Source organism: Ammospiza caudacuta, chromosome 26 (assembly GCF_027887145.1).
Source record: "Ammospiza caudacuta isolate bAmmCau1 chromosome 26, bAmmCau1.pri, whole genome shotgun sequence".
Classification (NCBI taxonomy): Eukaryota; Metazoa; Chordata; class Aves; order Passeriformes; family Passerellidae; genus Ammospiza; species Ammospiza caudacuta.
Genome location: NC_080618.1, coordinates 3760203 through 3778355, shown reverse-complemented (window position 1 = coordinate 3778355; position 18153 = coordinate 3760203). Strand labels below are relative to the sequence as shown.

At 48.0% G+C, this 18153-nt stretch overlaps 1 protein-coding gene across 1 annotated transcript in view; it reads right to left on the bottom strand.

Moving 5' to 3' along the window:
• The window catches only part of ENTPD4 (ectonucleoside triphosphate diphosphohydrolase 4), a 37989-nt gene extending 23069 nt beyond the window's left edge, over positions 1–14920 (bottom strand). Inside the window, exons 1-7 of the mRNA XM_058820174.1 lie at positions 14859–14920; positions 11038–11232; positions 8864–8969; positions 7604–7789; positions 4418–4623; positions 2778–2928; positions 1864–1967 (exon numbers count right to left, since the gene is read on the bottom strand). Coding sequence (XP_058676157.1) covers positions 1864–1967; positions 2778–2928; positions 4418–4623; positions 7604–7789; positions 8864–8871 — 655 coding nt within the window. The 5' untranslated portion in view covers positions 8872–8969; positions 11038–11232; positions 14859–14920. The remainder of the gene's footprint in view (positions 1–1863; positions 1968–2777; positions 2929–4417; positions 4624–7603; positions 7790–8863; positions 8970–11037; positions 11233–14858) is intronic.
• Positions 14921–18153: the final 3233 nt, after the last annotated feature.

Genomic DNA, 18153 nt, shown 5'->3' with positions numbered 1-18153 from the left:
CAGAAGAACAAAGAAATATTCTTTTCCTGAGGAATGAAGGTTCTCAAGCACAGCAGGATTTGAAAAAGCAACCAAAATTCCCTAAATAATCTCTTGGAAATCCCCAATATTTTCTAGATTCAATTCCATTAGAGGAAATCCTAAATATTTTCCAGATTGAAGTCCAGTAGATTTTCAGGGAGAATCAGCAAAGATTTGGCCAATCAGGATTTGAAAAAGCAACAAAAACACCCCAAATCTTCCCTTGAAATTCCTAAATATTTTACAGATTCAGTTCCATTAGAGCAAATCCCAAATATTTCCCAGATTGAATTCCAGTAAATTTTCAGGGATAATCAGCAAAGATTTGGCCCATCAAGAGCTTCAGAGGAGCAGAGGAATATTCCAGAGGAAGGAACAAAGGAATATTCCTTTCCTGAGGAATAAAGGCTCTCAAGCAAAGCAGCGTTTGAAAAAACAATTTAAAAATACTCCAAATAATCCCTTGGAAATCCTAAATATTTTCCAGATTCAATTCCATTAAATTTTCAGGGATAATCAGAAAATATTTGGCCCATCAGGAGCTCCAGATCTCACACTGCAGATCTCCTGAGGAATAAAGGCTCTCAAGCAAAGCAGGATTTGAAAAAGCAACCAAAATTCCCTAAATCATCCCTTGGAAATCCCAAATATTTCCCAGATTCAATTCCATTAGAGGAAATCCTAAATATTTTCCACATTGAATTCCAGTAAATTGTAAATTTTCAGGGATAATCAGCAAAGATTTGGCCACTCAGGAACTCCAGAGCTGCTGAGGAACAAAGGCTCTCAAGAAAAGCAGGATTTGAAAAACCAATAAAAATACCCCAAATCATCCCTTGGAAATCCTAAATATTTTCCAGATTGAATTCCAGTAAATTTTCAGGGAAAATCAGCAAATTTCTGACCCATGAGGAGCTCCAGAGGAACAAAGGAATATTCCAGAGGAACAAAGGAATATTCCTCTCCTGAGGAACAAAGGCTCTCAAGAAAAGCAGGATTTGAATAACCAATACAAATACCCCAAATCATCCCTTGGAAATCCCAAATATTTTCCAGATTGAATTCCAGTAAATTTTCAGGGATAATCAGCAAAGATTTGGCCCATCATGAGGCCAGAGGAACAAAGGAATATTCCAGAGGAAGGAACAAGGAATATTCCTCTCCTGAGGAATAAAGGCTCTCAAGAAAAGCAGGATTTGAAAAACCAATAAAAATACCCCAAATCATCCCTTGAAAATCCTAAATATTTTCCAGATTCAATTCCAGTAAATTTTCAGGGATAATCAGAAAATATTTGGCCCATCAGGAGCTCCAGATCTCACACTCCAGAGCTCCTGAGGAACAAAGGCTCTCAAGCGAGGCAGGATTTGAAAAACCAATAAAAATACCCCAAATAATCCCCTGGAAATCCCAAATATTTCCCAGATTGAATTCCAGTAAATTTTCAGGGATAATCAGCAAATTTCTGACCCATCAGGAGCTCCAGAGGAACAAAGGAATATTCCAGAGGAACAAAGGAATATTCCTTTCCTGAGGAACAAAGGCTCTCAAGAAAAGCAGGATTTGAATAACCAATACAAATACCCCAAATCATCCCTTGGAAATCCTAAATATTTTCCAGATTGAATTCCAGTAAATTTTCAGGGATAATCAGCAAAGATTTGGCCCATCATGAGGCCAGAGGAACAAAGGAATATTCCAGAGGAAGGAACAAGGAATATTCCTCTCCTGAGGAATAAAGGCTCTCAAGAAAAGCAGGATTTGAAAAACCAATAAAAATAACCCAGATCATCCCTTGGAAATCCCAAATATTTCCCAGTCACTCTCCCAAGGCTCACCTACCTTCCTGCTTGCCAGAAATCACCTCAGCGTGGGAGTCAGAGAAGAGGAAATCAAAGTGCACGGGGATGTCTGTGAGCAGATCCTCCAGGATGGCTTTCTGCTGGCTGCAAAATTCCACAAAAAATTGGACTAAAGCAATCCCAAAAAGCCTGGAGCTGTTCCCTGCTGGAAATATCCTTTATCCAGACCCTCTGGAGAGCAGGAAGCAGAGTCAGGAGAGGAAATCATGGAGAAATTCCATGTTTGTGCCAGTACCTGGCTTGATTTTCATCATCACCTTTTCCTGCTGCTGTCCCATGGAAAATCCTCTCCCTCCTGCCCCATTCCAGACTTGAACTCCTGCAAACCAATCCCAAAGAAACCTGGAGCTCTTCCACCTGGAAATTTCCCTTATCCAGCCACTCTGAAGTGCAGGAAGCACAGTTTGGAGAGGAAATCATGGAGAAATTCCAAGTTTGTGCCAGCACCTTGTTTGACTTAGATCACCACATTTTCCTGTTCCTGTCCTGTGGAAAATCCTCTCCCTCCTGCCTCATTTGTGACTTACACTCCTGCAAACCAATCCCAAAAAACCCTGGAGTTCTTCCACCCTCACAACATGGAAATATCCTTTATCCAGCCACTTTGGAGTGCAGGAAGCAGAGTTAGGAGAGGAAATCATGGAGAAATTCCATGTTTCTCCCAGCACCTGGCTTGATTTTCACCACAATGAGTTTCCTGTTGCTGTCCCATGGAAAATCCTCTCCCTCCTGCCCCATTTGTGACTCAAACTCCTGCAAACCAACCCCAAAAATCCCTGGAGTTCTTCCACACTCACAACAGGGAAATATCCTTTATCCAGCCACTCTGGAGTGCAGGAAGCAGAGCTGGGATCCAGCTGGGATTCCCAAAAAGCAGAGCAGGGAATCACTCACCTCTCGGGCAGGATCCTCATGCCTGCAGTGCACAGGATGTACAGAGGAGTCTCCTTGTGCTTGGAGCGGGGCACGTGCTCGGCAGCGAAGCTCAGCAGGGGTGAGATGTAATCGCTGACCTTGTCGGGAGAGCTGGCAAACTCCGAAATTCCTGCAAAACACAGAGGTGGGAGAGGAACAGCTGCAGCTGCAGCATTGCCTGCGAAACGCTGAGCAGAGGTGGTGAGTTGGTGGGGTGCCCCAATGAAGGCAGGAATGACGAATCTGAGCCATGCTCAGAAGGCTGATTCATTGTTATATTACACTATATTACTTTATATTATATTATATTTATATTGTATCATATCATATGACATTATATCAGATGACACAATATGATTGATATATTATATTACATTATATTACATTATATTGCACTATATTATATTACATTATATTATATTATATTGTATTATATTATATTACATTATATTGCATTATATTATATTACATTATATTATATTATATTATATTATATTATATTATATTATATTATATTATATTACATTATATTACATTACATTACATTATATTATATTACATTATATTATATTATATTACATTACATTACATTATATTACATTACATTACATTATATATTATATTACATTATATTACATTACATTATATTATATTATATTATATTATATTATATTATATTATATTATATTATATTATATTATATTATATTATATTATATTATATTACATTGCATTATACTACCCAATATTATATCATGTTATATATCACATTATATATAATATCATATTATATCATATAATAACATACTGTATATCATATCATATTATGCTGTACTAAATTATACTAAAGAACAGTATATTCATATATTATATGATATATATAGTATATATAGCATACTACTAATAATATTCATATATTATATGATATATATAGTATATATAGCATACTATTATAGAATATATTATGTATATAATATATATATATAGCATACTATTCATACTATATACTATCTACAGAAAGGATACTTACAGAATGTTAAAAAGATAATAATAAAAACTGTTATGTTATGTTATGTTATGTTATGTTATGTTATGTTATGTTATATTATAGAATGCTACACTAAATTATACTAAAGAATAGTATACTATTCATCTATTATATTATATATAGTAAAAATAGTATATAGTATACTATTATATATTAGATATATACTATAGTATCAAATATATATATATTATACTCTTATATATATACTATAGTATACAGTATATATTTACACTATACTATATATATAGCATACTATTATATATGTTATATATATTATATATATTATATATATATATATATATATATATATATATATATATATATATATATAGTATACTATTCATACTATAAATCAATAGCACCTTTTCCTGTTCCTGTCCCATGGACAAACCTCTCCCTCCTGCCCCATTTCAGATTTGAGCTCTACAAATATCCCTACAAACCAATCCCAAAGACACCTTGAACTCTTCCACCCTCACAACATGGAAATATCCTTTATCCAGCCACTTTGCAGTGCGGGAATCAAATTTAGGAGAAAAAAACAGAGAGAAATTCCACATTTGTGCCCATACCTGGTTTGATTTTCATCACCACGGGTTTCCTGGAGCTGTCCCTCATCTGCTGGATGTCCAGCAGGTCCTTGGGGTTGCCGTTGTGCCGGGGCCAGCAGTACACGAACACCCTGGAGCCGCTGCTGCCGCAATCCACCACGATGCCGTAGCTCAGGTTGGGGTTCCCGGTGTCCGTGGCCTCCGTGTCCCTCACCCTGGCCAGGTACCTGGGTAAAATAGGAATTGCTGCAGGGAATTTGGCTCCCTATATGTCAGAACCCAGGAAATTCCTCTGGCTGCCCTGGGTGATTCCAGACCCTGGCAGGGGGCTCAGAGACCTTGGCACAGAGTCACAAACACCTGAGCCTTTGATTTCAGCCCATGGAAACAATTCCCAACTTTGGGTGAGGCGTTACAAGCCACAAGAGTTTGAGTAGAATGACAGTGAATTTGTCACAGGGTGAAAATGTAGAATTTTGGGGTTTTTAGAATGGGGGTTCAAGAGCCAAGATGGAGGAATCTGGGCATGTCCAGCCTTTCTCCTTTTTCTTCTTCTCGTCCTCCATCCTCTGCTGTGATGGTGACACTTCTGGATTGGTTTAGAGTAGAGACAGACTGTCTAACACAGGGGATAGGTATTGGAAGATTATTGTAAATAAAGCACAGGTAGTTCTCAGTATAAAAAGCCAACAGCACCCCAAGGGCAGGGACTGTGCCACAACCCGACCTGCTGGACAGATCTCAGCAGGTCAGAGACAGAATGGAACAGAGAAGAGAAAATAAACAACCTTGAGAAGCAGAAACAACCTTCCAAGCTCCTGTGGAAGCTCCGGTCCCAGGAGCTGGACTTGCTGTGGATCAGGAGCAGAGCAGCGTTTCCCCTTTCCTCAAAAGCTCCATTTCATTCTTTCCTATGAAATTCTTTCCCTTTTTTCCAGGTATTTCTCTTCCTCTTTTCCCATGGAATTCCCTCCCCTCACCTGTGGAATCTCCCATGCCGGGCTTGGCCATACTTGCTGCAGATCAGGAGCCAGGACACCTGTGACTGTTCCTCCTTTCCTCCAGCTTCCACTCCCTGCTTCCCACGGAATTCTTTCCTCCATTCCCCCAGGCTCCACTTCCTGTTTGCCATTGAAATCTTTCCCTCTTTTCCCGGAATTCTTTCCCTCTTTTCCTATGGAATTCCCTTCCCTCACCTCTGGAATCTCCCATTCCACACTCAGCTGTACTTGCTGGAATCAGGAGCAGGGAGCAGAGCAGAATTTCCCTTTTCCCCAGAGCTCCATTCCCTGATTCCCACGGAATTCTGTGCCCCCTCACCTGTGGAATCTCCCACTCCAGGCTCAGTAATTCCCACAGATCAGGAGCAGAGCAGCATTTCCCCTCTCCCCCAGGCTCCATTCCCTGACTCCCATGGAATTCCCTCCCCTCTTACCTGTGGAATCTCCTGTACTTCCAGCGGATCAGGAGCAGAGCAGCCTTTCCCCTTCCATTTTCACGGATTCCCTCCCCTCTCACCTCTGGAATCTCCCATTCCAGGCTCAGTATTCCAGCGGATCAGGAGCAGAGAGACCTGTAAGTGCTTTCCCTTTCCTCCAGGCTTCATTCCCTGTTTCCCATGGAATTCCCTCCCCTCTCACCTGTGGAATTTCCCTTCCGGGGTACGGTGCTTGCCGCGGATCAGGAGCAGAGCAGCCTTTCCCCATTCCTTGTTTCCCATGGAATTCTGTGCCATCTCACGTGTGGAATTTTCCTTCCCAGCCACAGATCAGGAGCAGGGAGCAGAGCAGCATTTCCCCATTCCCCCAGAGCTCCATTCCCAGTTTTCCATGGATTCCCTCTTCTCACCTCTGGAATCTCCCATCCCGGTTCCTGCCCTGGATCACCAGCAGGGAGCAGAGCAGCATTTCCCCATTCCCCCAGACTCCATTCCCTCCATTCCTAAGGATTCCCTGCCCTCTCACCTGTGGAATTTCCCATCCTGGATCACCAGCAGGGAGCAGAGCAGCATTTACCCTTTCCCCCAGAGCTCCATTCCCTGTTTTACATGGAATTCTCTCCCTCTCACCTGTGGAATTTCCCATCCCAGGCGCGGTGCTTGCCGAGGACCAGCAGCAGAGCAGCATTTCTCCTTTCCCCCTGACTCCGCTTCTCTGTTTTCCATGGATTCCCTGCCCTCTCACCTCTGGAATCTCCCGATGTCCCGGTGCCTGCCCTGCACCACCAGCAGGGAGCAGAGCAGCGTTTCCCTATTCCCAAGGATTCCCTGCTCTCTCTCTCTCTCTCTCCTGTGGAATTTCCCATCCCGGTGCCTGACCCAGATCATCAGCAGGGAGCAGAGCAGCATTCCCCCATTCCCATTCCCTGTCTTCCATGGATTCCCTGCTCTCTCACCTCCGGAATCTCCCGCTATCCCGGTGCTTCCCCTGCACCAGCAGGGAGCAGAGCAGCATTTCCCCATTCCCCCAGGCTCCATTTCCCCATTCCCATGCATTCTCTGCTCTCTCACCTCTGGAATCTCCCATCCCGGTTCCTGCCCCGCACCACCAGCAGGGAGCAGAGCAGCATTTCCCCATTCCCAAGGATTCCCTGCTCTCTCACCTCTGGAATTTCCTGTCGCAGTGCCTGCCCTGGATCACCAGCAGGGAGCAGAGCAGCATTTCCCCATTCCCCCGGACTCCATTCCCTCCATTCCTAAGGATTCCCTGCCCTCTCACCTGTGGAATTTCCCATCCTGGATCACCAGCAGGGAGCAGAGCAGCATTTCCCCATTCCCTGTTTCCCAAGGATTCCGTGCCCTCTCACCTGTGGAATCTCCCGCTGTCCCGGTGCCTGCCCCAGATCACCAGCAGGGAGCAGAGCAGCATTTCCCCATTCCCAAGGATTCCCTCCATTTCCATGGAATTCTCTCCCTCTCACCTGTGGAATTTCCTGTCCTCGATGAGCAGCAGGGAGCAGAGCAGCAATTCCCCATTCCCCCAGGTTCCATTTCCCCATTCCCATGGAATTCCCTCTCCTCACCTGTGGAATTTCCCGTCCCGGCGCTTGCCCCGCACCACCAGCAGGGAGCAGAGCAGCATTTCCCCATTCCCATGGAATTCCCACCTCTCTCACCTGTGGAATTTCCCGTCCCGGTGCTTGCCCCGCACCACCAGCAGGGAGCAGAGCAGCATTTCCCCATTCCCATGGAATTCCCACCTCTCTCACCTGTGGAATTTCCCGTCCCGGTGCTTGCCCCGCACCACCAGCAGGGAGCAGAGCAGCAGCGCCGCCGCGGCCGCGGCCGCCCCCAGGAGCAGCAGCTGCCGCAGGGACGCGTTCAGGATGCGGGGACAGCCCACGGGAGAGAGGCTGAAGTGCCACGAGGCCGGGAGCAGGCACGAGATGCTGATCCTGGGACGCCAAGGGAGAAACGAGCGGATTGAGGGATGGATTTGGTGCTAAAAGCGGGGAAAATTCCTGCCTGGAGGGTGGGGAGGGGCTGGGATGGGATTCTGAAGTGTGGGAGTGCCTGGGTTTGGGGCTGAGGAGGATGGAAGGATCCCCTGGGATTTGCTGGGTTTGGGGCTGAGGAGGATCCCATGGGATTTGCTGGCTTTGGGGCTGAGGAGGATCCCCTGGGATTTGCTGGGTTTGGGGTTGAGGAGGATGGAAGGATCCCCTGGGATTTGCTGGGTTTGGGGTTGAGGAGGATGGAAGGATCCCCTGGGATTTGCTGGGTTTGGGGTTGAGGAGGATCCCCTGGGATTTGCTGGGTTTGGGGTTGAGGAGGATGGAAGGATCCCCTGGGATTTGCTGGGTTTGGGGTTGAGGAGGATCCCCTGGGATTTGCTGGGTTTGGGGCTGAGGAGGATCCCCTGGGATTTGCTGGGTTTGGGGCTGAGGAGGATGGAAGGATCCCCTGGGATTTGCTGGCTTCGGAGCTGCAGCTCCTTTTTATCTCCCGGCTTTCTTTCGAAGTCTCAGGAAAATTATGGGCAGAAAAGAGGGAAAAGCCTGGCTTGGGATTCAGGGAATGGAAATCTGGGAATGATCCTGGAGAAATCTGGGAGAACTTCAGGGCAGTTCCCCATGGCCTGAATGGGGCTCCAGGAGAGCTGGAGAGGGACCTGGGACAAAGGATGGAGGGATGGGACACTGGGAATGGCTCCCAGTGCCACAGGGCAGGAATGGATGGGATACTGGGGAGGAATTCCTGGCTGTGAGGGTGAGGAGGGGCTGGGATGGAATTCCCAGGGAGCTGGGGCTGCCCCTGCATCCCTGGCAGTGCCCAAGGCCAGGCTGGAGCAATCTGGGGCAGTGGGAGCTGTCCCTGCCATGGCAGGGGTGGGATGATCCTTATGGCCCCCTCCAACCCAACCCACTCCAGGATTTTGCTGTGGATTGAGAGCACTCAGGACACCATTCCCATGCTGGAATTCCTGATTAGGTTCCCTGTCCTTCCCACGGTTCCTCTGGGATCCTTACCTGCCCATTTTGGGATGGGGCAGCAGCAGGAGCTGTGGAGCCTCAGCCGGTGCCCTCGGAGGGACCAGGAACAGCCGAGCTCCCCTGGGCCATCCCTGCTCTGCTCCTGAGGGAAAAGCAAGGCAGCTGATTCCCTGGGACATCCCTTCCCTTCCCTTCCCTTCCCTTCCCTTCCCTTCCCTTCCCTTCCCTTCCCTTCCCTTTCCCGGGTAAGGAATTCAGGAATCCAAAGGAAAACAGGGATCCAGAGGGGATGGAAGCACTGAATGCCCTCGGGCTGGGCTGGGATTCCCAGAGGAGCCGGGGCTGCCCCTGGATCCTGGGAGGTGCCGGGCTTGGGGCTCGATGGGATTTCAGGTCCTGTTTCAGGTTCTGTTTCAGGTCCTGTTTCAGGTCCTGTTTCAGGTCCTGTTTCAGGTCCTGTTTCAGGTCCTGTTTCAGGTTCTGTTTCAGGTCCTGTTTCAGGTCCTGTTTCAGGTTCTGTTTCAGGTCCTGTTTCAGGTTCTGTTTCAGGTCCTGTTTCAGGTCCTGTTTCAGGTTCTGTTTCAGGTTCTGTTTCAGGTCCTGTTTCAGGTTCTGTTTCAGGTCCTGTTTCAGGTCCTGTTTCAGGTTCTGTTTCAGGTCCTGTTTCAGGTTCTGTTTCAGGTCCTGTTTCAGGTCCTTCCCACCCAAAGCATCCCGGGATTCCGGGACCCCAAGCACCAGCAGAACTCCAAAGGAGCCAAGGGAATGAGGGAATTCAGCCCGGGGAGGCAGCCGGGGCTGTCCCTCCTTCCCCGCCCGAGGGGAGATCCCGAGCCAGGGAGCGGAGCCGGGGGGACAGAGAACACCGGGATGGGGAACAATGGGGAGAGGGAAAGGGATGGGGGAACAACGGCATAGGGGAACGGGATGAGGGAACAGCGGGATGAGGGAAATGGATGGGGGGACGGGATGAGAGAATGGGATGGAGGAAACAACGGGATGGGGAACACCGGCATGGGGAACAACAGGGGTGAGGAAATTACGGGGTGAGGGAATAACGGGATGGGGGAATGGGATGAGGGAAGCAGGACGAGAGAATGGGATCAGGGAATGGGATGGGGGGATCGGGATGGAGAGAACAGGGTGAGGGAAAGGGATGAGAGAATGGCAAGGACGAGGAAGGGACGGGGAAGGGACGCGGAGCGGAACGAGCTGGTGCAGCTCCCCACGGCCGCCACCATCCCGCAGGGCCCGGCTCGGCTCCCCCGAACCCCGCGGCGATCCTGGTCCCGATGCCATTCCCATTCCTGATCCCATTTTCATTCCCAGTCCCATTCCCGTTCCCATTCCCGATCCCTGTGCCACTCCTGATCCCAGTCCCATCCCGTTGCCGTTCCCGATCCCATTCCCATTCCCGATCCCATTCCTGCTCCCGTCCCCATCCCCATCCCTATCTCCATTCCCGTGCCCATTCCCAACCCCATCCCCGTCCCCATTCCCATTCCCGACCCCATTCCCATCCCCATTCCCGTTCCCATCCCCGTTCCCATTCCTGACCCCATTCCCATTCCCATTCCCGTTCCCGTTCCCATCCCCGTCCCCATTCCCGACCCCATTCCCATCCCCATTCCCGTTCCCATTCCCGTTCCCATCCCCATTCCCACTCCCATCCCCATCCCCATTCCCGTTCCCATTCCCATTCCCGTTCCCGTCCCCGTTCCCATCCCCGTTCCCGTTCCCGTTCCCGTTCCCGTTCCCATTCCCGTTCCCGTTCCCATCCCCATCCCCATTCCCGTTCCCGTCCCCATTCCCATTCCCGTTCCCGTTCCCATTCCCATCCCCATCCCCATTCCCATCCCCATTCCCGTTCCCATCCCCATTCCCATTCCCGTCCCCGTTCCCGTTCCCATCCCCATTCCCGTTCCCGTTCCCATTCCCATCCCCATTCCCATCCCCATCCCCATTCCCATCCCCATTCCCATCCCCATCCCCATTCCCATTCCCGTTCCCGTTCCCGTTCCCGTTCCCATCCCCATTCCCGTTCCCGTTCCCGTTCCCATTCCCATTCCCGTTCCCGTTCCCATCCCCATTCCCATTCCCATTCCCGTTCCCGTTCCCGTTCCCATCCCCATTCCCATTCCCATTCCCGTTCCCGTTCCCGTCCCCATTCCCGGTGTTCCCCCCCCCTTCTCTCTCTCCCCCAACTTCACCTCCCGGGCCGCCCCATGGCAACCGGCCCCACGCCACTTCCGGGTGCGCCGCCGGACGTGACGCAGAGCGCGCTGACGTCACGGTAGGGCCGAGAGGGGATTCCCCGGGGGCGTGGCTTTGGGGGCGTGGTCACGGCTAAGGGGGCGTGGCCAGGAGGAGCTGGGTGCCCTGTCGGTAAAACCGGGCAGAAATCGCTATAAAAACAACGGCACAAATAGGAATCTGTGGGTAAAAATATGCCAAAATTGAGAAATATATATAAAATTCCTAGCTATAACTGTGTTAATATTTTGAAATATATAAAGTTCATAGCTAAAAATGTGTCAATATTTTGAAATATGTAAAATTTATAGCCAAAATGTGTCAATATTTTGAAATATATTAAATTTATAGCTAAAAATGTGTCAATATTTTGAAATATATTAAATTCATAGCTATAATTGTGTCAATATTTTGAAATATATAAAATTTATAGATATGTGTTACTATTTTGAAATATATAAAGTTTATACTTATAAATGTGTCAAGATTTTGAAATTTATAAAATTCATAGCTACAACTGTGTCAATATTTTGAAATATATAAAATTTATATTTATAAACGTGCCAATATTTTGAAATATATAAAATTTATACTTATAAACGTGTCAATATTTTGAAATATATAAAGTTTATAGCTGTAAATGTGTCAATATTTTGAAATATATTACATTTGTACTCATAAATGTATCAATATTTTGAATTATATAAAATTTATACTTGTAAATGTGTCAATAAAATTTATAGCTATAAATGTGCCAATATTTTGAAATATTTTAAATTTATAGCGATCAAAGTGTCAATGTTTTGAAATGAACTTATTCGTGTGTCAATATTTTGGAGTAAATTCAATTTATATCTATCACTATGCAAATATTTTGAATTATATTGTTACATATATCCAATGGTTGTAGCAGCTGTAATAAATATCTCGATATTTAGGATCTAACTAATAAATACATTAATTTTATTAAAAAAAAAAAACACAACAAAAAACCAAAAAAAACAACAATTAGGAAGGGGAAGAAATTCCATGGGGAAAAGGGGAATTCTGCATTTTGCCACTGAGCGGCAGCACCGCCTGTGCCCGCTCCGGGATCCTCCGCAGAAATGGAAAAGCTTCTCCTGGGCAGGATGAGGTGGAAAAAATGGGAATAAAATCGGGGATTTGCAGGGAAAGCGGGGCTGGGGGTGGGATCCATCCCAGGAGGGGCAGGAGAGGAATTTGGGGTGGGAAATTATCCCGGGAGGGGAGGGAATGAGGGAATAAGGGAAAGAAAAAGGAATAAGGGAAAGGAAAAATTGAAGGAATAAGGAAAGGGGAAAGTTTAAAAGATAAAGAAATGGGGAATGGAATAAGGGAAAGAATAAGGAAAAGGAAAGGAGAAAGGAAAGTTGAAAAGAGAAGGGAAAGGGGAAAGGAATAAGGAAAATAAAAGGGAAGGGGAAAGGAAAAAGGGAAGGAATAAGGAAAAGGAAAGGGAAGGAATAAGGAAAGGAGAAAGGAAAGTTGAAAAGAGAAAGGAAAGGGGAATGGAATAAGGAAAAGGGAAGAGGAAAGGAAAACAAGAAGACAAAAAAGGGGAATGGAATAAGGAAAGGAAAAAGGAAAGGAATAAGGAAAAGGAAAAATAAAAGGAATAAGGAAAGGGGAAAGGAATAAGGAAAAGATGGGAAAGGAAAAAGTGAAGGGGAAAGGAAAAAGGAATGGAATAAGGAAAGGAAAAAATGAAGGGGAAAGGAATAAGGAAAGGAGAAATGAAAGTTGAAAAGAGAAGGGAAAGGAATAAGGGATAAGGAAAAGGGAAGGGCAAAGGAAAAAGAGAAGGAAAAAGGGAAGGGGAAAGGAAAAAGGAAAGTTGAAAAGAGAAGGAAAAGGGGAAAGGAATAAGGAAAAAGAAAAGGGAAGGGGAAAGGAAAAAGATAAGGGGAAAAAGGGGAACGGAATAAGGAAAGGAAAGGGAAAAGAAATAAGGAAAGGGGGAAGGAAAAAGGGAAGGAATAGGAAAGGGAAAAGTGAAGGGGAAAGGAATAAGGAAAGGAGAAAGTCAAAAAGAGAAGGGAAAGGGGAAAGGAATAAGGAAAATAAAGGGGAAGGGGAAAGGAATAAGGAGAGGAGAAGAAATGAGGGAAGGGGAAGGACGGGAAAAGGGAAGGAGTGGAGCCGATCAAGGCCAAGGTCTCTCAGTCCCCAGTGGCGCTGCCCAGCTGTGGCAGGAGGAGTTTGCCCAACCCCGCTGGGGCAATGCGGGACAGCCCGGGCCGATCCAGGCTGGGCACAGCGGGGTGCGGGAGCAGCGTTTGGGGCTTCTGCAAGGGGGAATCACCCCTGGGACACGGCCAGGCCACTGCCGAGCCCTCACGGGCTCCTCGGGACACGGCCAGGCCATGCTGTGCCCTCACGGGCTACCGGGACACGGCCAGGCCATGCTGTGCCCTCACGGGCTACCGGGACACGGCCAGGCCATGGCTGTGCCCTCACGGGCTACCGGGACACGGCCAGGCCATGGCTGTGCCCTCACGGGCTCCTCGGGACACGGCCAGGCCACGGCTGTGCCCTCACGGGCTACCGGGACACGGCCAGGCCATGGCTGTGCCCTCACGGGCTCCTCGGGACACGGCCAGGCCACTGCTGAGCCCTCACGGGCTCCCGGGACACGGCCAGGCCACTGCCGAGCCCTCACGGGCTACCGGGACACGGCCAGGCCACGGCTGTGCCCTCACGGGCTCCCGGGACACGGCCAGGCCACTGCCGAGCCCTCACGGGCTACCGGGACACGGCCAGGCCACGGCTGTGCCCTCACGGGCTCCCGGGACACGGCCAGGCCACTGCCGAGCCCTCACGGGCTCCCTGTCCCTGCCGGGGCCGCTGCTCCCTGCGGGGATCCGGGGATCCCATGGGAGCAGCCGGGGTGTGCGGGAGCAGGGGAGCGGGCTGGAAGGGTTCCCTGTTACAAACAGGTCAGAAACTGCTGTAAAATACTTGATAGACTGTCGCCCTGATTTTTTGAGATTTTCTAAGCCTTCTGATGTTTATATTCTCGTATCCTGGAATGTGTGCCATCCCTCCATCCTTTGTCCCAAGTCCCTGTCCAGCTCTCCGGGAACCCCTTTTAGGCTCCGGGGAACTGCTCTGAAATCTCCCCAGACCTTTTCCTTTCCCCTTTCCTTTCCTTTCCTTTCCTTTCCTTTCCTTTCCTTTCCTTTCCTTTCCTTTCCTTTCCTTTCCTTTCCTTTTTCCTTTCCCCTTTCCTTTCCTTTCCTTTCCTTTCCTTTCCTTTCCTTTCCTTTCCTTTCCTTTCCTTTCCTTTCCTTTCCTTTCCTTTCCTTTCCTTTCCTTTCCTTTCCTTTCCTTTCCTTCCCTTCCCTTCCCTTCCCTTCCCTTCCCTTCCCTTCCCTTCCCTTCCCTTCCCTTCCCTTCCCTTCATCCCAAACCAGGTTTTTCCCCTCCTTTCTGCCTCTAATTGTGCTGATTTCTGGATATAAACCCAGGACAAACCCAGGACAAGCCCAGGAGCTCCACCTCTGCCCGGTGCCACCAACCCCTCCCAAAATCACCTCCAGCTGCGCCTCCCATTGTTCCCCCAGGGCTCCAAACCAGAAAGACGAGTTGGGAAAATAAAACCAAACCAAACCAAAACAATGTAGGTGCAGGAAATAATCCCAAAGCAGCTTTAATTACACACGGCGGCTCTGCCTCTCCCTGTGCCCTGCTCGGGGAGGGGAATGAGGTCAGGTTATGTGAGCGCTGAAGGGAAATTCGGAAATTCCGGCAGTCGCACCTTGAACTCGGTGGGGCTGAGCTCCAGCGCTGCCTTTTCCCATCCTGGGATGGTCTGGGGCTGGAAAACCCCCTGGAGAACATCAGGGCTCGGTTCTTTGCCGTTTCTTTCTTTGCTGGTGACGCTGTGGTGACGCTGCACAAAATCCCGGCGGTGAAAGCGATCCCTGGGTGACTCAGGCACGAAGGAGAAAGTTCAGGAATGTGGGTAAAGCTGGGAACGATCCTGCTCTGCCTACACGCCCCAATTGTTTCGTTCGGATGGGCTCCAGCACTTCTGGGGGCAAAGAACCCCGGGAATCCCTGCCCTGAGCTTGTGGCAGAGCAGGAATTCCTGTTTTCCGTGATTTTACAGCACCAATCCCAGCACCAGCACCTCAAATGCATTAATCCCTAACTCTGAGCTTGTAGCAGAGCAGGAATTCCTGTTTTCCGTGATTTTACAGCACCAATCCCAGCACCAGCGCCTCAAATGCATTAATCCCCAACTCTGAGCTTGTAGCAGAGCAGGAATTCCAGTTTCCTGTGATTTCCCACCACTGATCCCAACACCAGCATTATTCCCTGTCCTGAGCTTGTGTCAGAGCAGGAATTTCTGTTTTCCATGATTTTCCAGCCCCAATCCCATTCCAACACCATTCCTGGATTCCACACCTTTCCCTCCAAGCTGCACAAAGTCAGAGGGATTGGAGCTCCCTGCCTGGATCTGCTGGAGCTCCCGTGCTGCCCCTTCCCATTTTGGGATGGTTTGGGGCTGGAAAAACCCCTGGAGAACATCAGGGCTCAATTCGCTGCAATTTTCATTGCTGGGCATCACCTCATGGGTGCTGAGAAAGTTCAGGGAATGGTTAAAGCTGGGAGCGATCCTGCTCTGCCTACATTCCAAACATCAAATTGTTTCATTCTGATGGGCTCCACCACTTTTTTAGGGGGCTAAAAAGTTCATTAATCCTTATCCTGAGCTTGTAGCAGAGCAGGAATTCCTGTTTTTCCATGACTTTCCAGCCCTAATCCCAACAGCAGCACCTCAAGCTCATTAATCCCTAACCCTGAGCTTGTGTCAGAGCAGGAATTCCAGTTTTCCATGATTTTCCAGCCCCAATCCCATTCCAACACCATTCCTGGATTCCACCTTTCCCTCAAAGCTGCACAAAGTCAGAGGGGCTGGAATTCTGGGAATGTCAGGGAAAGTTCAGGGAATGGTTAAAGCTGGGAGCAATCCTGCTCTGCCTACATTCCAAACATCAAATTGTTTCATTCTGATGGGCTCCACCACTTTTTAGGGGGATAAAATGTGCATTAATCCCTACCCAGAGCAGGAATTTCTGGTTTCTGGGATTTTCCAGCATTGATCCCAACAGCAGCACCTCAAATACATTAATCCCTACCCTGAGTTTATAGCAGAGCAGGAATTCCTGTTTTCCATGATTTTCCAGCACCAATCCCAACAGCAGCACCCCAAGTGCATTAATCCTTATCCTGAGCTTGTAGCAGAGCAGGAATTTCTGTTTTCTGTGATTTTCCAGCACTGATCCCAACACCACCATTATTCCCTGCCCCGAGCTTGTAGCAGAACAGGAATTTCTGTTTTCTGTGATTTTCCAGCCCTAATCCCAACGCCAGCATTATTCCCTGTCCTGAGCTTGTTGCACAGCAGGAATTCCAGTTTTCCATGATTTTCCAGCCCCAATCCCATTCCAACACCATTCCTGGATTCCACCTTTCCCTCAAAGCTGCACAAAGTCAGAGGGGCTGGAATTCTGGGAATGTCAGGGAAAGTTCAGGGAATGGTTAAAGCTGGGAGCGATCCCTACATTCCAAACATCAAATTGTTTCATTCTGATGGGCTCCACCACTTTTTAGGGGGCTAAAATGTGCATTAATCCCTACCCAGAGCAGGAATTTCTGGTTTTTGGGATTTTCCAGCACCAATCCCAACAGCAGCTCCTCACTGAGGCTTCAGAGCAGGAGCTGCTGCTCCCAAAGTGGGTCAGGCCACCCCGAAGACAAAACAGAATTGTTTGTTTTTATTCCTGGAGTTTGCAAATGTAAAGATAAAAAAAAATAACTGGGACACGTCAGGTTTCCAAGTAGATGAATTTCCCTGGATCTCCATTCCAGGGAAAATCCAGGCTGGATCCATTTCCAGGGATGGAGCTCAGGATGGGGCTGGGACAGAGCTCCAGACTTGGCTGAAATTTGTATTTTGGGGCTGGGAAAGAGGTGCAGACTCAGGGTTAAATTTGTAATTTTGGAGTAGGGAAAGAGCTGAAGATTCAGGATTAATTTGGGTATTTTTTGGGGGGGGGACTGGGAAAGAGGGGCAGACTTGGGGTTAAATTTGTATTTTGGGGCAGGGAAAGAGCTCCAGACTTGGGGTTAAATTTGTATTTTGGGGCTGGGAAAGAGGTGCAGATTTGGAGTTAAATTTTTAATTTTGGGAGAGGGAAGGAGCTCCAGACTTGGAGGTAAATTTGTATTTTGGGGCTGGGACAGAGCTGAAGATTCAGGATTAATTTTTTTTTTGGGGCGGGGCGCTGGGAAAGAGGGGCAGACTTGGGGTTAAATTTGTATTTTAGGGCAGGTAAAGAGCTCCAGACTTGGAGTTAAATTTGTATTTTGGGGCTGGGAAAGAGGTCCAGACTTGGAGGTAAATTTGTATTTTGGGGCTGGGAAGGAGCTCCAGACTTGGGGTTAAATTTGTAATTTTGGGGCTGGGAAAGAGCTCCAGATTTGGGGTTAAATTTGTAATTTTGGGGTTGGGAAGGAGCTCCAGACTTGGAGGTAAATTTGTATTTTGGGGCTGAGAAAGAGCTCCAGACTTGGGGTTAAATTTGTAATTTTGGGGCAGGGAAAGAGGTGCAGACTCAGGGTTAAATTTGTATTTTTGGGGCATTTTGGGTGTTTTTAAGGAGGGATGTGCTGGAATGGGCTGGTCTGTGTCCCTGGAATAATGAATTTATTCCCGCACGGAGTCTGTCTTTCCTATGAGGATCTGGCACCCAAACTTGCCAAAAAAAAGCAGTGAGGACATAAAATTCCAGCTGGCTGTGCTGCAAATAAGATTAAAATCAAATCCACCATTTATATTTGCTGTGATCCCTCTTCTAAAACCTTTATGGAATGCCACAAACCAGGGAATTTTCCTTTCCACATTAAAAACCCTGGAATGGTTTGGGTTGGTTCCACTACCCCAGGATGTTCCAGGCTGGCCTTGGACACTTCCACAGCTCCTCCGGGAATTCCATGCCTGGGAAGAAAACCACCCATATCTGATGCTGAAAACACCAATTTTT